Source organism: Panthera onca, chromosome E2 (genome assembly GCF_046562875.1).
Source record: "Panthera onca isolate mPanOnc1 chromosome E2, mPanOnc1 haplotype 2, whole genome shotgun sequence".
NCBI lineage: Eukaryota > Metazoa > Chordata > Mammalia > Carnivora > Felidae > Panthera > Panthera onca.
In genome coordinates, this window is record NC_138353.1 from 839,665 (window position 1) to 852,335 (window position 12,671).

A 12,671-nucleotide genomic window follows, 5' to 3' on the forward strand; every position below is an offset into this window, starting at 1 on the left:
GACCTGAGGTCCTTGATCTATAACAGCTCATTTATACTCTCTTTGAGATTTGCAGGCCACCTGTCTTGAGGTGTGAGGAACTAGAACTTTCCCAGGCCACAGAGGCCAGCAGATCTGTTTGAAGCCACCTCGGCTTTCTGATTAGCCTAGCAATTTTCTTTTCTTTTCTTTTCTCTTTTTTTTGTAGAAAAACTTTTTTTTTTTTTTTTTAGGTCACAGAAATGTTTTTCCTCACCTCCCTTTTTGTATCTGTAGACCTTGCCCTCCTTTGCAGAAAGAACAGAGTCCTCCTGCACAGCACATAACCAGGACCCTGCCGCACAACTACCAAGCACCGAGACAACATCTATAACTGGCACCATTGAGTTTGCCCGTGACCAAGAAATGTTGCAGGTCACGGCACTCCCTTTGCTGAGTAGCTGTCTTAAACCCCTTTACCAACCCCTGGGCCAGGTAGAAACCTCAGAGTTGGCGTTTGAACAAGACTCCTCTTCTCCCCAGGTTGCCAGCCTTGTATATAAAGCTCAAATTCCTTTCCAATTAAAACTGGTCTCTTGAGTAATGATCTTTCAGGCGACTGCCAGCCAAACTTGGGTTCAGTAACACTTTCTTTGTGCTGATCCCAGAAATTTGCTATAGACATAAAATACAGATGAAATAATGTGCACCCAGCTCCCCAGGACCAGTAATAAAGTACACGGGGTGTGCAGTTTTGTAACTGATCACAGAAAGTTTTCAAAGATTATTCATTCATCAGGCTCTCCAGAGCAACAGAACCGAGAGAGAGAGAAAGAGAGAGAGAGGGAGAGAGAAACGTCATATTCGTTTTTTCCTCGGTAATATTGGCTTAATGGAGACACGAGAGAGAAAGGAGAGAGATTTTAAAGAAACTGGTTCACAAAAATGTGGAGGCTGGAAAGTCTAAGATCTTAGATCTTAGATCTAAACTGGAGATCCAGGGAATAGTGGATGTTCAGCGCTAGTCTGAAGCCAGTCTAGAGACAGAATTTCCTCTGTCTGTGGAATCCCTGACTGTGCCCTTCTCATCTGAAAATATATTGCATATTTTAGCTATTTGTTTTGTTTGAAGTTTATCTTTCCTGATGGTAACATTGGCTTAATAGAGGCAGGTTCTTTGCCAGACATTTTCTTCCTCTTACTTCTCATATACAAGAATAAGGTGTGACACGCATTGCATGCTTAACATGTACCTATTGAGGCAGTGAATAAAAGTATACCTACCTTGTCCCTGTTCATTTTTAAGAATGTGAAATCTTTCCTACTTCTTTATTTTCATCTTCTAGCAGGCTGCAATGATGCACAAATAACAGAAATTTAAAGTAATATATTTTTAGGTGAAACACTTGGGTTGACCAAAAACACATCCCAGTAAACACATCTTCCATCTTAGCTGTCTTCTCTCAATGATTAGACCTTGTCTTGCCTGTCGTTTTTACCTGGTGTTTTCCAGGCATTTTAGATATGTTATAGGCTGGCTGTTTCTCTCAAATAGTTTTTTTAAATTTTTTTAACTTTTTAATTCTTTTATTTATTTTTGAGAGACAGAGAGAGACAGAGCATGAGCAGGAGAGAGGCAGAGAGAGAGGGGGAGACACAGAATCTGAAGCAGGCTTCAGGCTCTGAGCTGTCAGCACACAGCCCGACCTCGGGCTCCAACTCATGAGCTGTGAGATCATGACCTGAGCCAAAGTCTGATGCTTAACCGACTGAGCCACCCAGGTGCCCCAAAAAACACTCTTAAAAAGTTGAGTTGTAAAGGGTGTGAGTGAGAAATGGTAGAAGCAGGAAATGTACTGGATGGAAGAGTGAAGTATAATTGTTTTAAGGTGTCCAACAAAGTTATTTTAAGTTTTTATTTAAGTAATCTCTACACCGAACATGGAACTCAAATTCACAACCCAAAGATCAAGAGTTACATGATCTTCTAACTGAGTCAGCCAGGCACCCCCAACATAGTTATTTTAAGAGATTTAAACAACTTGTCTTTGCCAACTCCTTACAGCTTCTCTCTAAAGAGTACCTTCAGACAGTGGTGGCTTTGGAAGGAAATATTTTCTAGGTGACGTTGGACATAAACTTGTCCTTTATTTTCACAGAGGGGCAGAAGGATCTGTCTCAGCACTACATTCTCTCAAGTGACTTCTAGGCCAATACACTTTGCCCCAGGATTCTGAGGTGGGTGGAGCTAAGAATGATGTCTCCAAAGTGCCTTGGACTCTGCTCTTTCCTCTGGTGGGCCCTGTAACTCCTGCTAAATTCCTTTCTTGTTGCCATGAATAGACGGGAGCAATAAAAAGGAAAAACAACTCCAGAAAAAAAAATAATTCATGGAAACTGTTATGCAGGCATTCCAGAAAGATATATAGTCCCAGTACATGAATTCATGTTGTTCGTCATTCACATCGTATGTTCTCACCTCATGGTCTACCAAGTGGATCCAAGGGACTTTGGCGCAGACACAAGTGGAGAATCCAATACAGTCACAGGAACCGCCTTTCCCCTAGACTTTCTCGTAAGCAGCATTCTTATCCTGGTGAGACAAAAGCCACATTCACCATTCTCATCCTGGTGAATACGTTTGTCACCTTTTGTTCTCTTTTATCTTTCGGAATATGAACCTCCACCATGGTCTGATGAATAGCTCTACACTGATTTCTTCAGGCTCCCTGACATTCATCCCTTTGTGCTCATTGGTAGTGACACCCAGGTCTCTCAGTTATACTTTGCCGGCTCGGCAAGAAAAACATATGTTCCAAGTGTAGTTTCTGGGCTCTAAGTTCTCTCTAGGACATCTCACCATTTCTTTAAATAAACTTTACATGTTTGTAGGCTCAGATTTTATGTCATTTAATCTGAGAAACTTTGACTCAAAGGTGAATAACAAAGATCATAACTCTGTTCTATATTGCTTATATTGTGGAAAACATGAATGCCACTCATTCAAAAGTAATTTTCTAAAATTGTATGATGTTGTTCACTAGAGACTCAGGTAATTTTATGATCTAACAGTGGGAATGTTCAGAATATAGGAGTTGAGAGTATAAAACCACTTCTGATTAGAAATTTATGCTGACATTTAAAAGATTCTAATTAACAAAGCATAGTGGCAGGGGAGGGGGTGTTTCAATTGGAGAAAAAAAGACCTGGGAATACTCTGAGATGGAAAGGCACATGGAATTCAAAAGACTGAAGGAAGATCAATGGGTGTTTAGTACAATGTATGATGGGGACTGTGGTGAGAAAAGCAGCATAGAAAGTGGGTGAGGCTTTTTCTACGAGGTATCAGAGGATACCTGAACTGTAAGAATGATTAGAACTTTGGGTAAGGGAAATAATGGGTTTGTGAGGGATTAATCAGATGGGATCAATAGTATTGTTAATGATAACATTTTAAGTATCCAAATAAATGTATTAAACTTTACATTTTAGCACCTTTTAATATTTGTTTTAATTGAAAGGTTTTTGTTTTAAATAGTTCTTATAAGTGCATTTACAGTATGAAGCTTTTGGAAATTGTTTTTATAAAAGTCAATTTTAGTAATTATTGTGAGCCATTGGCGCCTGGATGATACTTTCAAAAAGTTGCTCTTTTTCTCTTTATTACATATCGTTAGTAAGCCATTTACCTTTCATTACCACTAAAACGTTTATTAATGTAATATTAATATTTGAAATCCTAAGCCAGAATGTGTATTTGGAGAAAGAGCATTCATAGAGGCAATTAAGGTAAAATGACATCATAAGGATGGGGCACTACTTCATTAGGACTGATTTCTTTATAAGAATAGACACCAGGAGTATGGTCACAGAGAGGAAAAGGCCCTGTGAGGGCACAGCAAGATGGCCATCCACAAGCCAAGGAGAGATGCCTTAGGAGAAACCTTCATCTTCAACTTCCAGCATCCAGAGCGGTGAGAAAATAAATTTCTGTTCAAGCTGCTTCAGTCCATACTCTTTTGTTATGACAGTCCTAGTAGGCTACCACAATTGTCATTTAATGTGTTCTTCTCACCAAAAAAATAAATAAGCTGGACATCCAAAAAGATACAGTTAGGGGACACAATTGTCACAATTCTAAAAAGGCTACACCTGCCCTGGCTGGCTCAGTCAGTGGAGCATGTGACTCTTGATCTCATGAGGCTGTGGTTCCAGCCCCACCTTGGGTGTACAGATTACTTAAAATTTTTTTTTTTAAAAGTAAGGCTACACAATTATAAATTAGCTTTTACAAAATATAGAGGGTTTAGTATAGAGCTTTTACAATTTTACTTCCACTTCTGTTGATTTTTGCTTCCACTTCTCAAAATCACTTATGATACAGGTAAGGGAGAAGTTTTCTGTGGGAGCCAGAAACAATTCCTCTTTGTCCACCTGTGTCAGGGTGGTGTAATATGCCTTTTCTTGCTTTTCTGTGATGGCCCTGTGTGGAGTCTTTTTTCTTCTTCCTGACAAACACACACACAAAACGGAGTAATGCTTCAGGCCATATACATCTGAGGAACAATACCGTAATGTTTCCAGCTATGTGTGAACTCTTTTATGTTTTAATGATGTGTGGAATCAGATGCCATTTTAAAAATTTGCTTCTTTATTGAGAGCAAGTGAGCACATGTGAACGAGCCAGGGAGGGGCAGAGGGAGAATCTCAAGTAGGCTCCATACATACTGCGGACCCAGGAGTGGGGCTCGATTTCACCACCCTGAGACCATGACCTGAGCTGAAATCAAGAGTGGGCCGCTTAACCCACTGAGCCAGCCAGAAGCTCAGCCGGGCGCTCCTAAAATTAATATTATTTGAGATGCGCCCAAATCCTCAATCCAAATGGCATCTCTGGCACCTGGATGGCTCATTTGGTAGAGCATCCCACTCTCGATCCCAGGGTCGTGAGTTCAAGCCCCACGTTGGGCATGGAGCCCGTTTAAAATAATATTTTTATCCTCAGGGAACAGGCTGAGCTTTATAGAGTCGAAATAATGTCTCTAAGCCACGTTTAACAATGAGCAAAAACCCCTTCTCCCCACTGACTCTGAAGCGTCACTAGCCTTGCCTGCGTGCCGTGTGGCCCACCTGCTGGTAGACACTGCGGACCCTGTGCTACTACTACATTTCCCAGAAGATCCTGCGCTGGGCGGCCGCAGTCAGGAGCCAATGAGGGGCCATTTCCGTGCGTTCGCGTCGTCTCGGGGCGGGACTTCCGGGCCCGTCATCCTGGTCCTTTTGGCACGTTCTTTCACACGGATTCCGGAGCTCCGGGTTGGGACTGTGGATGACTGACCGAGAAAGGGCGGGAGGAGGCGCCGTACGCGGCGCGCCGACCGGGGTTCACGGCTCGGCGACGCCGCCCGTGCTGCCCCGCGCCGGGGCCGGGACCGGGACAGGCACCGCCCGCCCGGGTGTCCGCTCCGCCCACAGAGTCCGATGGCGGCGGCCGCGCGCAGGGACACGGCTGAGGTAAACGCGCGGCACCCGGACCCTCCTCTCCCCGCCCCCACCCCCGACCCTCAGGCCCGAGCGCGGGGCGCTTGCTTGCGTCCCTGCGGCCCCGGTCCCGGTGTCCGGGCCCGGGAGGCGCTCGTGGGCGGGGGCCCAGTGTCTGAGCGCCGGCCTGAGGGGTTGCGGGAGCGGGGAGGGGTCGGCTGGTGCCGGGCTGCAGGGGGCGCCGAGGGGGAGGAATCGGGGCGGGGGGGTGTGGGGTCCGCCCTCTGCCCTCGGGGAACAGAGGGTGTGCGGCGGGGGCACTGGCGGTCTGGAGGGGTTGCCCCTTCATGTGAGGACTCTAGCGCCAGGGAGAGTTCTGGGCTAGCAGAGGGGGGAGGGTTTGGTCCTAGCAGCTGAAGCTACGGAAGCTCCATCAACTGGGATGGGGACGTTGGCGGTGGGCTCATTTTCACTGTGAATGTCTTAAGTTTTTCGGCCCTGTTAAGAGTGTGAGGAGTTTCAGAGAACTGAGTGAAAGCGTCAAATGGGCCACTGGACACTCAGGTCTGGAATCTGGGAGAGATCCAGGATGGAGACATCCAAGAGTTCTGGCTATTGTGTGGACCAGGTGGAGCTTTGGATCGCATATAGGAGGGGTGAGAGGCAGGTGGTGGTAGCGTGGTGGCAGTGCTGTTGGTGGGCTGGAAAGAAGAGGGTGCCTGCTGAAGGAGAAGTGTGATAGCGGGAACAGTGTGGGAGAGAAGACGATCTGGCAGGTGGCCAAGACTTCCCTGGGAGGAGTGGACAGGAGACGGCTGCGGAGGCAGAACTAGTCTTTGAGTCAGGATGACAGTGAGGCCTGTTTATTCGCTACCGTGCAGATTCATCAGAATTGTGGTGAGGTTTTATGGCATCTGTGGTGTTTTAGTCTTCCTGGTGGATAAGGTCTGGGGCAAATCTGTTCATTTGTGAGGGTCACTGTGCCTGGCATGGAGACCAGTGGGGTTTTGATGCACTTCCCCCCCCCCCCCCCGGTTTATTTATTTTGGGAGAGAGCACAAGCAGGGCAGGGGCAGAGAGAGAGAATGGCAAGCAGGCTCTGAAATGTCAGCGCAGAGCCCGATATGGGGGTCAATCTCATGACTGTGAGATATGAGCTGAAATCAAAAGTCGGACGCTTAAGAGACTGAGCCACTCAGGGGCGCCTGGGTGGCTCAGTCGGTTAAGCGTCTGACTTCGGCTCAGGTCATGATCTCGCGGTCCCTGAGTTCAAGCCCCGCGTCGGGCTCTGTGCTGACAGCTCAGAGCCTGGAGCCTGTTTCAGATTCTGTGTCTCCCTCTCTCTGACCCTCCCCCGTTCATGCTCTGTCTCAAAAATAAATAAACCTTTAAAAAAATTAAAAAAAAAAAAAAAAAAAAGAGAGACTGAGCCACTCAGGTGCCCCTTGATGCACTTCTAATGAAAGTTAAGTGGAGAAAGGAGGGTTGCTGCTGCTATGGGGACAGCAAGGGCAGCACAGAAGTAGAAGAGGGTCATGAGATTCACTTGTGGTTCTGGGTGACTAATACTGAAGCAGAGATCCCAGGCAGAGAGATGGGCAGGCCTTCAAAGCAGCACTTGGGGTTTCTTTGTCATTGGGATCCCATCAAAGGACAGGGGTTATACCAGATCATGTTTGAAACTTTCAAGCACACTGGATGCGGTGTGCCCAGTACGTGGGTGAGTCCAGGGAGATGCCTGTGGTGCGGGGCAGGGAGATGGTAGAGCTTGGGAGTGCATTTGAGGGATCCGTAGATGTGAGAGGGGTCTACTGAATGATGTACACATTAAGAGTAAGTATGAGCTGAGAGCCCTCCGGCCCTGGGATTGGGGACCTTGGGGTGAAGCATGAGCCCAAGTGGCCGTATCTTGTATGTATGATCTGTGAGATGTAGGAGAAATGCTTGGTAAGAGGGATGGGGCCCTGAGGGCCAGTCCCAGAGCTTCCTTGACATCATGTGCACTGCTGCGTGTTGTTGCTGAGAACTGCTGTCAGTGGCGCTGGGGCCCGGGACCTCCTCTAGGGTGGGGAGTTCTGGAGGAGGATGGATGTGGAGTAGATGTGTAGGAGGTGGATTGTGGGTTCTCAGAGAAAGAATGTTCATGGTTTCATCTGTCCTGTTCTTGACAGGGTGGTGTGACCTTTGAGGATGTCGCCGTGTACTTCTCCCAGGAGGAGTGGAAGCTCCTTGATGAGGCTCAGAAACGCTTGTACCACGATGTGATGCTGGAGACCTTTGCACTTATATCCTCACTGGGTAAGACCCTCCCCAGTGATGTGGACTAGGTTTTGCACTTCACCATCCATAACCCTCTTTTCCTTTTTTTTTTTTTTCCTTGTCCCTCTTGCCCCCGGGGTCTTCTCTGTCCTTTTCAACATATAGATCATAGGTACAGCTGGCTATCCCCGTTTCCTGGATAGTTGCTGTCCTAGGTAGGGCTGTGTTTTTGCACTGCCCTCTTCTCTCCCCACAGTCCCAGCACTGTCCCTACTGAACTTTTACAAGAAGGATTTGATTTCAGTAGTTGTGCAGTAAGGCTAATGGATGGCATCTTGTTTGTCCTCTCCCTGGCCAGTTCATCTCTCTAGGTCCATGGCTCTTCTGTGTCCTTGGTTTTGTTTGCTTATTTAATCTGAGATTTCATTGTGCTTGCCTGTGCTGGAATTGCAGGCATTATCATGACCATTATTTACATGGACCATGGACTGTCTTTCAAGACCATCCCGGTTCTATTTATAGTGTTCAGACTTCTTTTTTCTTTTTCTTGTTTGCCAGCTTTATTGAAGTATCATTGACCAATAATTTTGTATATATCTATATTTATAATGTATAGTGTTATGACCTTGATATTCATGTATATTATGAAATGGTTACTACAATTGATTTCATATCATCACTTTACATATTTTTTGTGAGTATAAGAACCCTTAAGATCTATTCTCTTAGCGAATTCAAGTGTACAACACAGCATTATTAGTGATAATCACCACGGTGCATATTAGATTCACAGAACTTGATGAGTTTGTAACAGACCAACATCTCCCTGTTTCCCATAGCCTCCAGCCCCTGGCATTCTACTCTTTGTTTCCTTCCTTCCTTCCTTCCTTCCTTCCTTCCTTCCTTCCTTCCTCCCTCCCTTCCTTCCTTCCTTCCTTCCTTTCTTTTTTTGATTCCACATAGAAGTGATACCATATAGTATTTGTCTTTCTCTGTCTGACTTATTTCACTTTGCATTATGCTCTCCAAGTTTATTCATGTTGTCATAAATGCATGATTTCCTTTTTTATGGCTGAACAATACTCCATTGTATATATATACACCAGGGTTTATTTATCCATTCATCCATAGATACTTACCTTGTTCTCATACCTTGGCTGTTGTGAACAGTGCTGCAATAAATACAGGAGTACAAATACCTCTTTGAGATGCTCAGTTTTTTTAAGGTTTTATTTTTTAAAGTAATCTCTATACCCAAAGTGAGGCTTGAACTCACAACCCTGAGATCAAGAATCTCATGCTCTTCTAACTGAAACAGGCACTGCTATTTTTTTTGTAATTTTTTTTTAACGTTTTTATTTATTTTTGAGAGAGAGTGTGCTAGCAAGGGAGGGGCAAAGAGAGAGGGAGACACAGAATCTGAAGCAGGCTCCAGGCTCTGTGCCCGGATGCAGAGCTCGTACCCATGAACCTTGAGATCATGACCTAGCCAAAGTTGGACACTTAACGGACTGAGCCACCCAGGCACCCCTGGTGCTGCTATTTTTAATTTTTGAAAGCTCTTCCATTCTGTACCGATGCGTGTACCAATTTATCTTACCAACTGTGATGATTTCCTTTTTTTCACATTCCTTACCAACACTTGTTCTCTCTTGCATTTTGATAAAAGCTATCCTAATAGGTGTGAGGTGATTTTTCATTGTAACTAAGATTTGCATTTTTCTGATGTTAGTGATGTTGAGCACCTTTTCATGTACCTGTGGGCCATTTATATGTCTTTGGATAGATGTTTATTCAGGTCCTTTGCTCCTTTTTAATTGGGTTATTTGGGTTTTGTTGTTGAGTTTTATGAGTTCTTTATATATTCTGGATATTAATCTCTTGGCAGATATTTTCTCTTATTTCTTAGGTTGTCTTTTCATTTTGTTGATTATTTCCATTGCTATGAAGAAGTTTTTGGTTTGATACAGTTCCACTTATTTATTTTTGCTTTTGTTGCCTTTGCTGTTGGTGTCCTATCCAAAAAATCATTGGCAACACAAATGTCAAGGAGCTTTTTCTGTATGTTTTCTTCTAAAACTTCTATAATTTTAGGTCTTATGTTTTAAGTTTTTAAAAAAACCCAATTCAAGTTAATTTTTGTGAGTGGTGTAAAATACAGGTCCAGTGTTTTTGTTGTTGTTGTTGTTGTATTTGGTAGCCTTAGGGTTTATTAAGCTGTGCCTTAGTATAGATAGGCACTGGGGCTTGCCCATGGTGCTCTTAACATGGAAAACCCAGGTGTTCTGTCAATTCTTCTTGAGCACTGACAACAGGAAATTGACAGCTAAATAGATGTTGTCCACAAGGTCCTCATCTGTCATCTTCACATGGCCAGTGGCCACTGTCCGACACAGCATTTTCTTCATCTGGAATTTGATTGTGAACTTCATCCACATAGGCCACGTGTTCTCATTATGGGTCAGCAAGGAAGGGAACTTATCAGCTTTACTCAGGCCTGGGCCCAGGATTTGTGGAATCTGCTTGATCAGAGATTCTGAAAGCAAAAAGGCATCATAGTTCTTGGCCAGCTTCTTGACTGATTTTTTTATTCTTGTTGAGTTTCTTCAGTGCCTCAATATCCATGTAGGGAATATCCACAGCCTTGGCCTCATCACAGTGCTGCTGGCACCCAAATTACATATGGAGAACTTGGGTTGGGGAGTGGACAAAAGCCCGCAATGTCCACATTCACCGACAGCTAGTCTGGCTTCTCAAACCAGCTAGCAGGCTTGGCCAAAGTCTCCCCATGCCTCCCATCTTATTTTAAGACCCAAGGTGGAGGTCTTTTTTCTTTTTCCATGTGGATATCTATTTATTGAAGAGACTGTCCTTTCCTCATTATGCATACTTGGTGTCTTTATCAAAGATTAGTTGACCCATGTGTGCAAAGGTTTATCTCTGGGCTCTCTATTCTGTTTCATTGGTCTGTTTTTATGCTAGTACCATACTGTTATAATTACTATAGCTTTGGAATATTTTGAAATCAAGAAGTGTGATGTCTCCAGCTTTGCTCTTTTTTCTCAAGATTGCTTTGGCTATTTGGAGTTTTCTGTGGTTCCATATGAATTTTACAATTGTTTTTTCTATTTCTGTGAAAAATGTTATTGGATTTTGTTATGGATTGCATTAAATCTGTAGATTGCTTTGGGTAGATTGCTGTGGTAAAATGGACATTTTAACTATTAATTCTTCCAGTCTGAGAACACAGGATGTTTTTCCATTTGTGTCTTCAATTTTTTTCATCAATTTCTTATAATTTTCAAGATACAGATCTTTCACCTTCTATGTTAAATTTATTTTGAATATTGTTTTCTTTTTGATGCTATTCTAAGTGGGATTGTTTTCTCCGTTTTTTTCCCCAGGTAGTTTATTATTGGTGTATATAAATACAATTTAGTTTTGTATGTTGATTTTTTTTTTAGTTCTACAACCTTACTGAATTCATTAATTGCTTCTAACAGTGTTTTGGTGTATTCTTTGACTTTCTGTGTGTTAGGTTGTATCACCTGCAAACAGACCATTTTACTTTCATTCCGATTTGGATGCCTTTTATTTTTTTTCTTTAATTACTTGGGGCTAGAACTTCTAGTTCTAGGTTGAATAAAAGTGAAGGTGGGGCACCTGGGTGGCTCAGTCAGTTGAATGTCCATCTCTTGATTTCTGCTCAGGTCGTGATCTCATGGTTTGTGGGATTGGACCTTGCATCAGGCTCTGCACAGACAGTGCAGAGCCTGCTTGGGATTCATTCTCCCTCTCCCTCTCTCCCTCTCTCCCTCTCTCCCTCCCTCCCTCCTTCTCCCCCACTCACACTCTCTCAAAATAAATAAACTTACTACATCTATTGATGTGATTATATGATTTTTACCTTTTAAACTCGTATTCCATTAAGGTGGTGTATTGCATTTATTGATATGCACATATTGAACTATCCTTGGATCCCAGGGATAAATCCTGATTGATTGTAGTGTATGATCCTTGTAATGTGCTTTTGGATTTGGATTTGGTTTGCAAGTATTTTTTTTTTTCTTTTTTTGAAGAGTTTTGCATTCGTGTTCATTGGGGATATTGACCTGTACTTTTATTCTCTTGTACTACCTTTGAGGTAATACTGGCCTCATAAAATGATTTTAGAAATGTTCCTTCAGTTTTTTGGAAGACTTTAAGAAGGATGGCATTGATTCTTTACATATGTAGTGGAATTTCCAGTGATTCTGTCTGGTTCTGGGCTTTTCTTTGTTAGGAGATTTTTTTTTTTTTTTAAGTTTATTTATTTATTTTGAGACACACAGAAAGAGAGCATGAGCAGGGGAGGGGCAGAGAAAGGGGGAGAGAGAGAATCCCAAGCAGGCTGTGTGCTGCCAGTGCAGAACCCAGTGTGGGGCTTGAACTCATGAAGTGTGAGATCATGACCTAATCCAAAATCAAGAGTCGGAAGCTTAACTGACTGATCACCCAGGCACCCCTGGGAGATTTTTTTTTTAATGTTTATTTATTTTTGAGAGAGAGCAAGCGGGAGAGTGGCAGAGAGGGAGACCGAGAATCCTAAACAGGCTCTGTGCTGTCAACACAGAGTCCGATGCAGGGCTTGAGCCCACGAACCGTGAGATCATGACCTGAGCCAAAATTAAGAGTCAGAAGATTAACTGACTGAGCCACCCATGTCCCCTGTTGGAAGATTTTTTATTACTGATTGACTCTCCTTACCAGTTATGAGTCTGTTCAGATTTTCTATTTCTTCAGTATTTAGTATTGTCAGGTTGTATGTTTCTGTGAATTTATCTGTTTCTTCTAGGTTAGCCAATTTGTTGTCATGTAATTGTTCACAGTAGTCTCTTTTGTTTGATTATATTCCTGCAGTATCACTTGTGATGTTTCCACTTTCATTTCTGGTTTTGTGTCTTCTCACATTTTTCTTAGTCTAACTAATGGTT

At 43.4% G+C, this 12,671-nt stretch overlaps 1 protein-coding gene and 1 pseudogene across 4 annotated transcripts in view; one reads left to right on the top strand and one right to left on the bottom strand.

Moving 5' to 3' along the window:
* Window positions 1–12,671, top strand: part of LOC132691070 (uncharacterized) — a 233,498-nt gene that overhangs the window by 177,077 nt on the left and 43,750 nt on the right. The window contains exons 1-2 of one of the 4 annotated variants that reach the window (XM_078438569.2): window positions 3,498–5,472; window positions 7,611–7,737. The exons of 2 other annotated variants lie outside the window; for them this stretch is intronic. In XM_078438569.2, the coding sequence (XP_078294695.1) occupies window positions 5,440–5,472; window positions 7,611–7,737 (160 nt within the window). In that variant the 5' untranslated portion in view covers window positions 3,498–5,439. Of the gene's footprint in view, window positions 1–3,497; window positions 5,473–7,610; window positions 7,738–12,671 lie in introns of those variants that run through there. One more of the 4 variants, XM_078438567.2, reaches the window with a different exon arrangement.
* Window positions 9,831–10,620, bottom strand: LOC132691234 (large ribosomal subunit protein uL1 pseudogene; annotated as a pseudogene).